This window comes from Hippocampus zosterae, chromosome 2 (assembly GCF_025434085.1).
Source record: "Hippocampus zosterae strain Florida chromosome 2, ASM2543408v3, whole genome shotgun sequence".
Classification (NCBI taxonomy): domain Eukaryota; kingdom Metazoa; phylum Chordata; class Actinopteri; order Syngnathiformes; family Syngnathidae; genus Hippocampus; species Hippocampus zosterae.
In genome coordinates, this window is record NC_067452.1 from 8,868,008 (window position 1) to 8,885,064 (window position 17,057).

General features: G+C 40.9%; 1 protein-coding gene across 18 annotated transcripts in view; it reads left to right on the forward strand.

The window, feature by feature from the left end:
• Positions 1-17,057, forward strand: part of LOC127591990 (R3H domain-containing protein 1) — a 58,527-nt gene that overhangs the window by 15,626 nt on the left and 25,844 nt on the right. For 16 of the 18 annotated variants that reach the window (XR_007960050.1, XR_007960051.1, XM_052052347.1 and 13 more), the window contains 12 exons: positions 3,600-3,617; positions 4,074-4,163; positions 9,342-9,453; positions 9,969-10,047; positions 10,164-10,223; positions 10,523-10,663; positions 10,811-10,919; positions 11,097-11,192; positions 11,484-11,509; positions 11,759-11,812; positions 12,856-13,088; positions 16,129-16,389. Coding sequence is in view for 16 of the 18 variants with exons in the window: in XM_052052347.1 (XP_051908307.1) it covers positions 3,600-3,617; positions 4,074-4,163; positions 9,342-9,453; positions 9,969-10,047; positions 10,164-10,223; positions 10,523-10,663; positions 10,811-10,919; positions 11,097-11,192; positions 11,484-11,509; positions 11,759-11,812; positions 12,856-13,088; positions 16,129-16,389 (1,279 nt within the window). In the remaining 2 variants the exon portion in view is untranslated. The remainder of the gene's footprint in view (positions 1-3,599; positions 3,618-4,073; positions 4,164-9,341; positions 9,454-9,968; positions 10,048-10,163; positions 10,224-10,522; positions 10,664-10,810; positions 10,920-11,096; positions 11,193-11,483; positions 11,510-11,758; positions 11,813-12,855; positions 13,089-16,128; positions 16,390-17,057) is intronic. The other 2 variants (XM_052052391.1, XM_052052426.1) reach the window with 2 other exon arrangements.

Genomic DNA, 17,057 nt, shown 5'->3' on the forward strand with positions numbered 1-17,057 from the left:
TTGCACCTGTGGCATTCGGATGATTCTCCCAAGTTGGTTTTTCAAATCACAAAACACAGTACCGTGTTTTTCGGACTATAAGTCTCACAGTTTTTTCAGTTTCATAGTTTGGCCGGGGGTGCAACTTATACTCTGGAGCGACTTATAAATGAAATGTAATAAAAAGTTAACACATTCTATCATTTGACATGTTATTTTCACATTAAACCGCAAGAGGGGGCTCAAGGCCTGTGTTGATGCGTTCCACATTGACAAAAAAAAACCTATGATGACTCTGACGTCAGCAAAGTAGAAGAGGACTCACCATCTCTTCTTCCTCCGAAGTTGGCAGAGTTGCTTAAAAGTGACACAGAGGATGAAGATTTCATTGGATTTGTTAGCATGATCATAATGCTACAGTTATCTGAATAACTCTTAAAATGTTACGTGAACATACCGGGCACATTCTCAGTTCATTGTTTATGTGTCATGTAACGTTAGCGTATTGTACTCTTATTCAGTCTGTCGTTTTATTTGTATTTGCGTGCAAAGATGACATATCTGTTATTGGTGTTGGATTTTATCACATAAATTTCCCCCCCATAATGCGACTTATACTCGAGTGCGACTTATTTATGTTTTTTTTGTTCTTTATTATTCATTTTATGGCTGGTGCGACTTGTAATCAGGAGCGGCTTATAGTCCGGAAAATACGGTACATTCTGATATTCTGTCATTAGTCCCGACTGGAAGAATAACGCATGCCTTTGTGCTTACCACAGTGAACATCTCAAGCATAGCTCGTGAAGTACTGTAGATTTTTGAATTGGGGCGGCAATCTTGCTGCCTCCCCATTTTGATACGGAGGGCTATAATTAAGTTCAATTAATTATCAGTGCAGGCTAAATTTCTATAAATATCTTTTCTTAGACTATGACAGTTTAAAACTGTTTGGAACAGTATTTGTAATTCCCCGGATTTCTGTGACTTAAATAAATTCCGCATACACTTAAGTCCGGTTTTGGAAAAAAAATTAAGTCATGACAAAATGAAATTGGTTCTTTTTCTTCCCACATCACTTGCATCAACAAACAAATGATTGATTTTGTTTCATTCATCCTCGGTCTGCATGTTGTAGAAAGTTAAGTAACCTCCTCTGTGGTGTGGCACCACTGACATAGCATTGTAAATGAGAGAGTGTTTTCAGTTGCATTATTGACAACAGTTAAACAAAGGCCATTATTATTGTGATTATATGCGAGGTCATATTGTTCCTTAGAGTCACAGACAGAACAAACATGAGATAACTGTTATATTTCCCAGTTGAGCGAGTTTGGATTTTGCATCACATGATTTAGTTGACTGACTTGACAGTGCGTCTGGAATTCATTGTGCTCATAAGAGGAGCTGCGTCCACCTCAGGCTGTGCACCAAGACAAACGTGAGTGACTTGCGTGACGTGACGTACCAGTATGCGTTTTGTTGTCCACATTTTATACGAGTTAGTTAGTCATCCACATAATGTGTCTTAACTCAGTGCAGTGCAGTGCAGTGGCTCACACCCATGGATCTTTGCGTCATATCATGAGTACGCCCTCACTCATACGTATTGATGATTCCCCAAAAGAGCGTAATCCAACTGTGAATCAATTGAAAATCACTTCAATTCATCTCTTAACTTTGAACATTTAATTTTCAGGCAGTCTTCTTTTTCACTCAAATCAAGCATAAACATAAATGTTGCCTTTAAAATAAACAAAATAAAACTCAAAACCACCCTTTGTTCTAGATTGCTCTTATAACTTTTTCCACAAAAAAAGGAGATCCTAAGTCCCTTTGAAACAGGGATTGAAACTTTAATATCAGGAGCAAAACACTGAGCACGAATAATATTTTTGATTCTCTTCATCAGTCATGTGAGCTTTGAGACACTTGAGCTAATACGCGGATGTTGTGATTTTGCTGCAGCTTCGTCACAGCAGGATATTGTCTTCCCTGGGAAATAAGTTGTAGCACACACATACCATTTTCTTTGTGCTTTTTTGTTTTTTGTGCTTATGAAATGACTGCGTGTATTTAATTATCATCTTGGAAATACATTCGGAAACGTTTCGACATACCCCCTGCCATGTCCTTGTGTACCTACTACCCCTTGTTGGGAAACCCTGGTGCAGTGGATACCATATTTAGGCACTATTTTGTCTACGTGTCCATTTTATTCATGTATGGGGAAGTATTTTGTGGAGCCAACAGTGCTTATTAAATCAGTCTCCTTATCAGCACAAAATCATCATCAAGGGGTACCCAGATACCCACCTCCTGTACAAGCCATTATTATTCAGGGAGGGAAAGGTTTTGATGCAGTTTTCACCATGCTATTTTGTTCATCATCAACCAAAAAATATTCAAAAATGTAATGAGAGGGAGGGAGAGTGACAGAAGCACTGTGTGACTTTGCCACCATCTGCCTTCAGCTCTGCAGCTTCATCCTCTGCTGGTGGCCGCCCTACTTTTGCTGACTTCAGCCCTTTCCTACTTCCCCATTTCCATTCCTTTATCTCCTGCTGGCATTGTTCATTCCCCACCGGCCCCATGCCGCTCAATTAGTTGGTTTAGTGGTGCACTCGCAGTCCCAGCCCTCTCCAGCCTTACCCACCAGCCCTCCCTTTCCATATTACCTGATACAGAAAGGGATGCTGTAGGTCACAGGCAGCATCCCATTTCAATTTTATGCAACTTTAAGCCCTCGAGCTCACTGGGGAGGTGTCCTCTTGATTGTGAGAGGACAGACCAGAAGCACAGATTCATGTTGGGATTAGCAGGCACAGTACAGTGTCCTGGTACAATTTATATTGGAACAGCTCATTCTAGGTCACCTCCTACCGTCCTCACCTTGTCCCCTCAGTGCATGCTTCAATGAGACTTTGTAACATCCACTAGGTCTTTAAACAGAGGGGAACCCAACCTTTGCTTCTACTATTGGGTGCCCTGTCTCCCTCCAAGAGTCTGATTCATATGATGGCAAAAAGGAGCTCAAAGCAAAGTGTAGAACTCAGCCAAGTTGCTTATGGCCTCAAGTCTGGCTTTTCTCCATTGTCTGTCTTTGAGGCAATGTCCCTATACTGCCGACTGCACATTGTCCCATGTGCAATGACCACTCTTTGTCATATACTATGCATAAAACACATTATATTTGCACTGAAAATGCTTTGCACTGTATTTTCCCAATCACTGCAATGTTTTGTATGTGTTTTTTAATGAATTGTCAGAGGGAAGTGATTGAAAATAGGCAATTTCATTTAAATTCACAATTGCCATTAAACGATCTTGACACAGTTGTTGTCAGACAGTGACAAATATAATATAAAATATATAAATATAAATGGATTCAGGCTCCAAATAAATTGTGAATGTTTAACTGGAAATTATTGTATCTTTTTTGCCACTTGAGATCAGTGCTCTTAAGTTTTGAATATGTCATTTTAGAGGCAACAGTCCTCTTTATTCCCAAAGTTTAGCAGGGGTTTGTTTTGGTGGGGGGGGGGGGGGGGGAATTTTAACTGACTATGTACTTTCCTCAACATACCTCCCTTCAACCAAACATCTCCTTTTACATGCAGCCTGTGAGGTACTTGAAGGTATGAACCACTTCCCTCGCATGTTTTGAAATTAAGCATGTGAATTGTTTGCTTGGAATGCGTTTGAAGTTGCGCCTGTGTTTACTGTCAGGAATATTGTCAAATTGCAGGTGACTTGTTTGCAATTTGTGTGGAGAGGCCTCAATATGCACACATCACAGGCTGTGGTGGCTTGTTTGCTACATTGCTGTTACTCCCCTCCAGGGACAGTTAATAGAAGCATCAGTCTCTGGGATGATGGCTTCAGTTTTGATCTAATTATCATGGAAATTTGGGCACCAAAATCTTAAGTCACTTGAAGCCTGACCGCAAAAAAAAAAGTCTGTCAGAAGGGAAAAAGACAAGTTTTTCTCACAACCTGTTTTTCTTCTGGTGGCTTGTGCGTGTTAGTGGCTGCGATTTATTTGCATTTATGGTTTTAACTGTCTGCTCCTGCACCCCCCCCCCCCTCGACAGCATAAGACCAGGCTAAAGCTTGTTCGGAGCCTGGCAATATGTGAGGAGTCCTTCCCTTACCCAATTCTTGAGCCTTCAGCTGCACCTCAGGTAAAAACCTCCCTGAGCGTATCTATTCCCTCTTTGAATCCATTTGTCATCCCATCAGCTGGACACACGTGTGCTCATGCACGTGACCTGATACTTTGCGCCGCAAGTCACGCATATACAGGGTTCCCAAGGGTCCTTAAAGTTAATAAAAATAATTTTTTTAAAAAGCTGTAAAATTATGTTCTTAATCGTCTTTAATTTTCAGGGAAAGCTTCTATAATCAATAAAAATCCATAAAGATTAACCTGTGGTGTTCATTTCATTTGTATATGTAATTTTCCCCACCGTTCCAATTAATAGTTGTGTTGAAAAATGCACCTGGCACCCTTCCCCTCAAACCCCGCTGTTGGGCTACATGCAATACAGCAATGATTTGACCACCAGCTTAGTGATACATTAGCCCTCAAAAGTCCTTAAAAGGTCCATGAATAAAAAGCAAGTGGAAGAGTGGGAACCCTGATATAGTAGCTCTGCATGAAGTGCTGACCAGGGGTGAGTTCCTCATTTCCCCTTATTAAAATTGAGATGGAGGACCTCCGGCGAACTATTAGCAGCCTTCCTCTGACAGATGTAATGGAAAACCTGTCCGGTACAGCCTGGTTAAAGAATCACATCATCAAAACACAAACGGCGAGCTTGATATTAAATTGTCAATTCAACTATTTTACTGCATCCAGGCAAAGACTCCCTTGCCCACACCTCCAGATCAAAGTTAAATTCCACTAAATGCCACTCTGCACTGCTAATGATATATTTATGTACCTACACACACACACACACACACACACACACACACACACACACACACACACACACACACACAGGTGTGTTCGTCCTATGATTTAGCCAGTCAGCACCGTGCCCCATAACCAGAGGGCAATGTTATTCCCACTGCGCTCTCTCATTGCCTGCACTCCCACGACGTCTTGTATTACTGCCATCAATCATGTTGAGGAAATTGCAATTTCCACACATCACCTACCGAGTGCTATGTAGTGCTCTAATTGAATACTCCTGATATTTCCCCAGCCGCATTTATTGGTGGAGGTGCCTCTGAGCAGGGCTGTTTTTGGCAAGCTACCCTGGAGGGGAGTGCTGGTACAATAGGGAATGAAGCAAAATATTAGTTAGGCGAAGCCATATAATTTTAGTTTAATGAAAAGTAACCAGTGAAAATTAGTCACTTCTTTTAAATTATAGTTCAACAGAATTATTTCATGAAACAAACTCAGGAAAAAGTCTCTGCACAAAAATGATGGTACCCCTAGATAAGATTGAAGATAATTTGAACATTCTGATCTGTTTAACCAACTTCTGTCCTTTAATTAGCACTGTAGGTGTCTTCGAATTTGTAATCAGTGAATCTATTTGCAGGGTGACTAGTTGTCAATGTGCTCTTTGATTACATGATTTGTAACCCATTTAACATGGACCAGAGGAAGTGAAGGAGAGAATTGTCTCAGGAAATTAGAAAGAAAATTATAGACTAGCACGTTAAAGGTAAAGATGGTTGGACCATCTCCAAGCAGCTTGATGTTGCTGTAACTATAGTCGCACTTATTCAGAAATTTAAGATCCACGGGACTGTAGCCGTCCTCCCTTGACGCGGCCGCTGGATGAAAATTGATGACAAACTGAGGAGCCGCACAATACAAAAGGTAATAAGAGCCAAATAACCTCCAAACAAATTAAAGGTGAACGCCACCGTCAAGATACATCAGTGTCAGATTTACACCAAAGTGGACGTCATAGGAGACAACCAAGATGCATTCCATTGTTGAAAATAATTAATAAAAAAAGGAGATCAGAATAGGTCAAACTGCATATTGACAACCTACAAAGCATCGACAAAGTATGCTCACAGACGCAAAGATGAAGCAAACCAAGGGGATTAAAAAAAAAATTACCTACTGTCTTACATGGAAGGGGCTCTGTAATGTTTTGCGGCTGCTTTGCTTCATCGAGCACTGGATCTCTTCAACCTCTGCAGGGTATATAGAAATCTCTAGAATATCAACGTTTCCAAAAGAGAAATGTGTGCTGCCCAGTGTCGGGAAGCCTAGTTTCAGTCGCAGTTCATGGGTTTTGCAATGGGATATAAATGACCCAAAACATTGGACGGTCCTGAAGCGGGTCTATTTATGAGACCTGATCTAAATGCTATTGAACATCTGTGGAAAGAGCTGAAACATGTGGGCTGGAGAAAGCACCCTACAAACATGAGACAACTGCAGCAGTTTGCTCACAAAGAGTAGTGCAAAATACCTGCTGAGGGGTGCAGAAGTCTCATTGAAACTTTGAAAAATTGTTTGATTGTAGTAGTGATTGCATCAAAAAGTTATCTGACAAAATATTGTTTATTTTATTTTTTTGTTATTCATGTTGAACTACAATTCCAAAGCAATTTCTGATTTTCATTGATACATTTGTGTGTGTGTGTGTGTGTGGGGGGGGGGGGGGGGTTCTGTCAAGTTTACTTTCATGAGCAGAGGGGTTGCAATTTTGTCCATGTGTGTAGCAATGCAGATTTTTACAGCAAATGTCAGTTTGAAGGAAACTACATTTACATAGTTCAAAATCATTGAACAACATTGCTTTGGGATATGCAGTCACTTTGTGCACCCTTGTCAACTCAAATGCAACATGGGAAATTGTTATATTGTTTTGGAACACCGTTTATGAACTCGTACTAACTTGGATGGAAAACTTAAATGCTGGAGCGGGCTACAGTATTTCACTAGTGTGACTTGGGGGTCGACATTGGACCACATGCTTCCTAACTACATGTATGACAAGACTGCTATTATACAGTAAATATGGACAAAATACATCCATACATGCAAAATGTGTGTTCTTAATATATTTAATTCTTCATCAAATATTTTTCAATGCACGTATAAAAGATCCACTATTCTAAAGAGTTTGAAACAACAAAATGGCATACTGTCATTTTTTTGTTCCAGTGCACGAAAACTAACATTCAAGGACTGCACAAAATTGCTGAACAAGAAAAAACTCACTTTCATTTCGTACATTTCCTCACAAAAATCAACTCACTCGACTATAAGGCCTACTCACATTGTAATATAGGGCAGTATAGAGTAAGCACAGCTAAAACGTCCGCAATTTAGCAGTGAGCGGTGAAATTACAACTTAAACACGCGACCCTTGCATTGTTCCACACCCGGGGATTGGCGTATTCGAAGAATATCTTTCTTTCCCCTATGCTTTTCCTAGTTTGTATCCCCCCCCCCCCCCCCCCGAGCTTTCCAGAATTGTCCCCACTAAAAAAACTATTTTTAAATGGATTTTTTGGCAAAGAAATTATTGATTTGGGGGGAAAGTGAATCAAGGGGCTCCTTGGTGTGATGTGGGCCGCCAGTTGCCCATTCCTGAATTAGGCTGTGGTATTATTGCGGTTTGTGGTTTAGCAGGATTATATTAAAACTGCTCAACCGGTTTCCACTGTTTATGGAGAGATGAGCCAAGGACAAACCTAATAAAGCTTGGTGCAGATCCAGATCCGGAGTCTTGTTGACAAAATTCCCACACATACAAAATGAGGTCACCTGCATAATGAAGGTACTGTAGACGAGTTGCTGCTGAGCCAAATTGGTATTGGTGCTTTTCTGAGCTACACTCTGATTCTTTCAATGGCTGAATAAGGTATATCTTATCTGCTTTCAATTGGCCTATTAATTCAACTTTAAGCACTGTAACTTTGGTTACACCCCTGGAGCAAAAACTATAGCTCATGATGATTCAATTGACCATTGTTGGTATGAGACATCACTGTCACTCCCTCACTGTCAAACTGTAAGTGCTAACAAAAGGCGAATAGATCCATAGGCTGTCCAAATCTGAAAAGAAAAAAAAACCCATCTGTCCTTACAAGGATGCCTGGCTGTCAATTCAAATCAATGCCTGATAGTCAAGGGCCTTTGAATGCACACTACTTTTTGTTTTAGACTGACAGCATGTTCGTTACACATTCAGAAGGCCATCATTTTCCTGCTGTTTTTCCTTTTTTTTCTCAAAATAAATGGTTGTCAAAAAACAAATGAGGCAATTCACAACAGCTGCACATCAACCAGGCATGTTCCATGTGATACAGAGGGCAACTTTAAGTAGCAACCGCCACAGCTTCTTGACGGGTTTTTGTTGTTGTTTATTATCATTGTTACTTTGACGGGGACAGACGGGAACATGCTGTCGCTCAAGCCACACTCAAAACACTGACTTGTTGTCACTCTCAGATGATTCCACTTGGGCAATTTGTCTGAAGCAGCTCTCATTAATTAGCTCATTACATTTTTTTAAATATTGATACCACCTCAAATTGAAGCATTCAGGGAACAATTCACCTCATTTATCATCAGTTTGAGGGAGTAATTACTTGACCCATTGTATTGTTTATTAGCTGCCGCCACACGCCCTCACCCTCCTCTCACTCTCATGTCAAAACCAAATGGCACATCAATTGGTGGTGAAAGTCTTTTATGTCATTTAGAATTGCCTGTAAAGCATATCAGATTCTGCTGTTACTTCTCTTGCTCTACGGGTCTGTGGCAAATTAGAGCACTGCTTCCGTCAACCAAGGCTGCCTTTTATTCGTTCTCACAAAGGAAGGAAAAGAGAAAAAAGAAGACCCGCCACAGGCTTGCAGTGAGATTGCAGCATTTGGCGCGTTACAACTTTTACTGCTCGAAAGGAATTACTAACTCTTCCCACTCTTGAATTTTAAGGAATGAAATGTGCTATGTTGTTTAATTTGGGGACTGAATTAATGTATTATTCAGATAGTTCCATAAAAACCGGCTAATCTGGATGATTAATTGCCATCGTCATTGAAATTAATGGATGCAGGCGCATCATTACCATCAAGGAGACAGGTTTGAGTGATCAACCATGAGGCTTTTTGAAGTGTATTCAACATTTGCCTGTTTCGGGCATGATACCCTTCTTGTAGTTAGATTAAAGGAAAATTGAAAGCTTCATTTATCTTCCAAATATTATGCCTGCTTGGTGTTGACTCTCCTCCCAAAATGTCAACAGCAAGCTCTGTCATGCTTGTTTGTGTTCTTTTTGAAATGCAATGGCTAAATGAAGACCAGGTTAATCATTCCTTTTTTCTTTTTTTTTTTTTGTGGTTGTTTTTTTTTTTCTCCTTCACTTAAGGATGAATCCCTCCTTCGGATGTTTGAAAAAGATAACGGAGCCACACAAAGCCAGGCTCAGAAAGAAGTCATCTGTGACAAGGTGAACAAAGCTGACAAAATGCTGTGCAGAGGTGAGAAAATGGAAACAGCCTCCAATGAGGGCTTTGCATGGTGTACGTTTTTCTCAGAACCTTTTCATGACTAACACACTTCATATTTTCTTCTTTTGTGTATGTGTGGAGAGGCCAAAGTATCCTCCCATTTGTCCAAAAGCGCTCCTACGGTTTCAATTATCTCGTGTGATAGGCAGATAATTAGTGTGATTCAGTTAATTGCGATGGGCTGAAAAGTGTCAAGCAATTATACGGATTCCCACAAGGCTGTAGTTGCCCCCCTCTTGTGGAGGAATACCGCTGATGAGGCACGGCCCCAATTATAGGTTCCAGACCCTTTCTCGGTCACCACTACCCTATTGTTTGCTGAGAGAGGATTTTTACTCTTTTGAACCCTAGCTGAGATAGCTGCACAATTAAACAAATTCATAAGGAAAACAATATTGAGTTCCCTGTTTTTGTATTTTTTAGTCCAATATGTTTGGCTTTCGCAAAAAAAAAAAGCTTGTGTGACCTATTTTTTCTTTGATCAGATTCCAGTCAAGACTACACGGATTCAACGGGCATAGATCTTCATCAGTTTTTAGTAAACACGTTAAAGAGCAATCCCAGGTAAATTGACTACAGTTTGGTGGTGATGAGTCAGTGTCACCTTTTGGTCAGGCAAACAAATTTCAGATTTCTTTCTGAGGTCAAAGTCTCTCAAATACTTTGTATTATTTTCTTAGGGACCGAATTATGCTGCTGAAGCTTGAGCAAGACATCTTGGATTTCATCAGCAATAATGAGTAAGTTCCATTTCTGGTTACATTCAATCTCATCCCTCTCATGTTTTTGGGATTAGCTTTGGAGTTCTACAGCACAGAAGGATATTTTCACTGTCTGATCCCTGATGTGCGTGCTTTCCACATCAGGAGGAGCAGCATGGGGTTTTTGTGTGTATTCTGTAGAATTTATAGAACTGTTCTTTTACAGCATTTTGTGGATGTGCAGCTATGCTCTGACTGGTACATCCCTGATCGGATACCATTTTTTTTCCTCAATTGCTATCAGAGATGAGCTCATGCCCCCCCCCGTGTCTTTTTAGAAGTCAAAAGAGAACGTTCCCGCCTATGACGTCCTACCACCGGATGTTGTTACACCGTGTGGCTGCCTACTTTGGCATGGACCACAACGTGGACCTCACCGGAAAGTCAGTTGTCATCAACAAAACTACCAGCACAAGAATGTGAGCATCTTTTTGCAGATTGACACGTGTGTCACAACCACCCGGGGGTTTTCTATGCCCTCCTCATGTTGATTAACATGTGTTGTTGTCAGCATCTACCTTAAATGAAGTTCGCCCCCTTAACTGTTAAAAATTCCCTGCTGACAGCCCCGATCAGAAATTCTCAGAGCACATCAAGGATGACAAGGCAGACGATTTCCAGAAACGCTACATTCTTAAACGAGACAACTCCAGCTTTGATCGCGACGACAGCACGGTAGGTGTCCCCACCCTGCTGCCACCACCAAGCTGTCACTTTTATTTCTGACATGTCAGTACGAGAGGGACAATCTGGCATCCCTGGTATAGCTGTTAAAAAGCCATGTGCATGTGTGCGTGCGTGGGCGTGCATGTGTGTGGGTGTGCGTATGTGCGTGTGCTGTGTCCTTGCCAGATTCGGATGCGCTTGAAAGCAGACAAGAAAAGCAAATCGATGGAAGAGCGCGAGGAGGAGTACCAGCGAGCCAGAGAAAGAATATTTGCACATGATGTGAGCTCTCCTTGTGTGGGCGGGATGGGGGATGGGGGCTATGCTGCACAAGTCTACGCACTAATCCTTTGTTGTGCAAATTCACGCAATTTTTGCCAGCAATTACGGATGGCAGTATGTAGAGATGTGAACGCTCCGATAATGGAGTCGATTTGATATCGATGAAAGATCTGCAACCAATGATACTACAATACAAAACATTTATTAAGACATGAACAAGCTGATTAATACAATTGAGTAAATCACACTACTTTTATACTTGAAATCATCCAATTTAATTTTCACTCACAGGGCGATCACTTCATACTGGATCAAACGTAAGTTGCACCTTACACGTTTTGGCATCATAACCAATATCTTTGCTGAGTCTCACCAGAGTCATTTTCACAGTCAGTGCATCCTTTAATATGTAAATGCAACTCATCTATAACGTGCATGGCATCCATTTCTATTTTGGAGAATGCTCAATGGCCCTTTTTCAACCAGAACAGCGAATGATGTCTTGATTGGTCCTGATCAGTTGTCGGTGTTCTGCTACTAATACCTCCCACCAACCTCCCTCTCAGTGCTCAGGATGAAGATGCATGTACACGTACCCAGCACAGGCGGCTTATTTTCAGGTGAGGCAAAATATCCTGCTGTCATTTTGCGCCAGTGCATGAGTGTTGACCTAAAGATTTGTTCTTGTTGCTTGGAAGGCTTCCCTCCAATATGCTTTTTAGTACTAGATTACGTAAAGCATCCGGCCTGGACCAAGTCATGGCCAATGAGATCATGAAACCATGTCATTTCGCCTTTCATTCAGTTCATGAAGCTAAAGTGATTCATTAATGTTAGTAATGAAGGGGAATTAATCCAGGAATTTCAAGGTCTTTTAGAGTAACTTTAAATTCAATTTAGATCCAAAATTGAAGAAAAAGAATCTCGGGCACGATTGTAATGGAATAAACCTCGAAACGAGCAAGCACAAGACAAAGAAGGTAACCTTAAGTAAAACTTGTATGGTGGGTTGTCCATCTTTTTTGAACATAATGGTAAAGTCTAGATCAGGGGTGTCCAAACTTTTTGCCAAGGGGGCCAGATTTTATGTGGTAAAATGTCGGGGGGCCGACCTTGGCTGACATTCTTAACATTGTTCAATATTGTTCAACAAATTTTAGTAAGCCAGCCTGTTTCACATTTCAATTTTTATTTTAATTTCAACAATCTTAAGAATTTCTTTTGGTTCATTTGAAACAGGAATTTGAAATATGACATCAGTCAATATAAACACGGAGTGATGTCTTGTTAACTCGTGAGTGATGCCCTCTAGTGTCTAAATGCTATTACTCATTTAGTGAATGCTATTACTCATTTAGCCACTAGAGGGAAGCAGTACTCTATGAAACATCACTCACCAGTCTACGAGACCTCAGTCAATGCAACACGTGTTCCATGGCGCCCAACCTGCGGGCCAGACGGCACTGATTTTATGACGGGGGCCGAGGGCCGGATGATATTCGACCGCGGGCCGGATTTGGCCCGCGGGCCGGACTTTGGACATGCCTGGTCTAGATGCAATTGTTGTTTAACATTCAGCCTCGGAGATTTGAAAGCCTACATAATTCAATGTGAGCACAGGATTCTTGATGCTGACTGAAAGACTGACTTTAACCCTGACCAGGTCAGGGGCTGGACCCTCAGACGCCAGCTGGCAGAGCAGCTCTGAGACGGAGACGCAGCCACCAAACGGTGAGCCGCGACCTTGGAGCAGTACTGACAGCTCGGAGAGCTCCAACCGACTCGTCCCGCGGCCTTCCATCACCAAGGCCAGCAGCTTCAGCGGCATCTCCCCTGACCTGGCACGTGGCGACAGCACCGCCAGCAGTAAGAGCACTGGGAGGCTTACCAAAACAGGCAAGAGTGAAGCTACACAAGCCATTGTTGATCATACAATAACCTAACAAATGGCTTCAATCTCTGAAGAAAAAAAAGTATCTCTCTCTCGCTCTCTCTCTCTCTCTCTCTCTCTCTCTCTCTCTCTCTCTCTCTCTCTCTCTCTCTCTCACATACATACTGTACATACTTACATACATGCACACATACACACACACATGCATGCAATCTCACCTCATGAAAGATGAAGGTGACATTCTATCAAGAGAAATTAACGAACCTTTTCCTTCAAACCACTCCCCGCCTCGTAAATAATATCCTTCACTACTTTGAAAATGCATAAATGATGCCTTCACATACAGTGGTTGAAAGGTCACAGTCAAGGTCATCTGTATTGTCAAATATGCTTTATGTATAACATGCAGTATAACGGAAAGGACACTTGCACTCAACTTCCAAATGTTTGCAACAGTAAGGCAAATTCGATGGGTCAGTCAATGGATATCACGCACAACTTCAGTTTTGTTTGAATACACCCATTATTTTTTGTAATCCAATGTATTGGACTACAATTCAGTGTGTTTTATTGCCCAAGTGTGTCCTATTAAGATGATGATTCAATCAGTAAACGGCGCCGAGTTTTTTTTTTTTTTTTGAGAAGACATTTCAAGTAGCTGTTGATATAACCAAGATTTTTAAAAAAGCTTTCAGTGCATTAAAAACAAGCAATTGAGAAAATGGACAACTCAGCATGGTTTCTTCTTAGGGTTGGTCATTCTTATCCTCAGTGCTGAACTACATGATGGCAGTAGCAAATGAAACTCAATTTAACACATTTTATCTGTCAGTTTAAAGGAAGCCACAACAAAGCTGATTTGGAGAGCTTCATGATGCAGCAATGTCAGGATCCAAAACAGCAAAGATGTACATCGGCATCAAGCAATGGCCGGTGCAAGACTGGCCAAGTCAATATCCAGGTCTGGCCAAGTCAATATCCAGGTCTAAACCCTTATAGAGCATGCATTTTAACTGCTAACGGGCATGCTAAAGAGAGTAACCTCTCAAAAGACAATTCCAAGAGTCTCATTCACAGATCTATTTTAATTCATTCTGGGTTTTTTTCAATTGATCATTCCATTGAATAATCAGATAAAAATGTATTTATCATTACAGTTTATTACAAAATACTTTTTTTCTATTTCTGTTTACAGTTTTATTATGTTATTGTTGTTTACATATTTACTGTATTTAATATTTATTTGGTCTTATTTAATAATTAAACAAAATCAAATAAACTGCCAGTGATCAGCAATTCCATGAGACGAAGTAATATTGTCTTTTTGAAACTCAGCTACTTCCTTGGTACTGATCCATGCTGAACAACTACAGTAGTTTGATTTATGCAAGTACTTCTGAGGCACTTCAAGTACAACTGCATGTCAATTACAGGTAGTTCAAACTACAGTGAAAAAAATGGCCTATCTTCATAATAGATTTAACAGTTGTTTTTGTTTGTACATTAATTATTAATGTTTCAGGTTTGTGAGGTCCATATGTTGGGAACGCAGAAAAAAAATGCTCATTGTTTTCCAAAGTAAAACCAGATGTTTAAAAAAATTTTTTCATTTTGATTGAACACAAAATATAATTAAGTGTGCTTTCATGAAGGATAGTGGAAATGCGGGAATAGTTACTTTTGATGAGCTGAAATCATAATGTAGGTTAGTTTAAGTTAAACAAGGTCTCTAAACGATTAATCACTAATCAAATTAGTGTACAGTATTTTTATCGTTAGTTAATTAATTATGTGTTTATCAGATGAAGGTGGAAATACTTACAATACAATATTTTGAGGGTCAGATGCAAATGTTAACATCTAAAGCCAAAATGGAAGCAATAGCCTCATAGTTCAGGTCCAGTGGTGGGCACATCAGTCATCATCCCGTCATTATTTCAGGCTGACTCAGTACGTCGAGCACAGCCAATGGGCGACAAGAACGTACTTACCAGGTCACACGCATGGGGAGGCCGGGAGAGATCGATGTGATGATTGGTGAAATAAAAACAATGTGGGACAATGTCATTGCGGGCTGTGATACTGGAAGTTTGGCAACGCTATTTTGGGTTACTATTTAACTCCGGTCTGCTTGTGCTGCGCCTGCATGTGAGGTAGTATGTTCTCAACGCCGATGGGCTGTCACCAACGATGGATGGATGGATGGATGGTTGGTTGGGGCCAGCCTGAAATAATGACGGATAGATGGCTGACGGACTGACACGCCCAACACCATTTGTTTCCTCAGTTGAAAGATGCAAAATTATACACAGATCAAAAATGCAAGCAAGTGCCTTTTCCACCTCCGTGAAAACCAGTGTCTGTTTTCAAGATGCTTTCTTTCTATTCTGCTCAGCATTTTATAATCACACCGACAAATCAACTGTAGCGACGCCACTCGAGTGAAGCATGACCCTGCAGTCGATAGTTTGCTGCTCTTCGCTGTGCGTGCATCAGCGCGGACGTGTACGCAGGCGTGTCTTTTGTCTTCAACCAATCAGTACTGACGCAACGGACATTACACATCAAAGAGCTTTGATTACGACAACAGCTAAGCTAGCCTTGCCACGACAACAGCTAAGTTAGTGGAGACGACATGACACTCGGTCGGACGGACATGCCCGCTTTCATAATCTGTATATTTTTTTCTATTTGTATATTTACTTTTCTATCCAAATATATATTTTTCTACAAATAATAGCTGTCTTATCCACGACGTCTTATTTCATTCCACTGGGGTTTAGCCAATGTGTTTATAAAGAGACCAGAATCTCTTTACAACCACATATGGTGCCGCCCCTACCAATTCCTTCCTCAATGCTTCCTTCAGGAGTTCATGAAACCGCCGCCATGTTATTTGGCTGTGGATTGGCTCCACTGCTTAATTATCACCACCTACACCCTCATTGATAGTAAATTCTCATGTCATGCTGTTGCTTGGAAGCTAAAGAAAATGGATTGTGCATCTTTTAAGATTGTGTTCCACCCTTTGTTTGGTCATTCCAGGTTCAGAATCGAGCGGTAGCTTCGGTTCTTCATCCAGTTCGCTCTCTCGTCCACACTGTCCTTTCACCGTGTCAGTGTCTTTACGGCCCAAAATCTCTGGAACGCCTTTTATCCTCCCGGCTGCAGACACCAAAGGCTCACCACTCCCTGACAAGAGTGTCCCGTCACAGCCAACGCCTTCTGCTGATGGAACAAATTATGCGATGTCACTCGAGGCTTCAGGGATACCACCTGGCAGCATTCTGGTGAATCCACACACAGGTACCTGTGCTCATTTCATGTACAGTATGTTGTGGTTAAAAATTGAAGTTTGCATTGTTCTGATGCTGCTAAATTCTATCAATCTGTTGCTTTGGTCAGTATTCCTTAAGGGAAGAATTACAGCTCAGCGTGTAATGCACACAGTTGCTTTGAGGGCTACAGCTAAGGATTATTTTAAAATAATCGCTCTGTTATTGTTTCAATTAATCGATGCATCGGGTTTAAAAAATAAATAAGAGATTCCATCTATTTGTCATAATATGCACAAAATATGACAAGCAAACCTGCTTTATGAACATTCAAAGCTGTAATTTATTTTACTAGTATTGAGAAGGTTAACCAGCACAATACCAGACTTTAGGGTAAAAATGCTGTACATTGTACAAACATACACACGAAACAAGCCGATCTTAGCCACCGCTGTTACATTGCTAGAATGACTACTCCATGATACAGTGTTGTGAAACCGTAAATATTGTGCGTGCGTGCGTGCGTGTGTGTGTAATTTTTCATGTCTTATTCTTCTGTCAGATTCAAGTTATTTTTTAGGCGATCAGTGTGGATTTTTCTTTCATGAACAGTGGGGTACCAACAATTTTTTTCATGTGTATACATTCTTCTTATTGCAACTTTCTTATTCTTGTCTTTAATCTGATAAATTGATATGC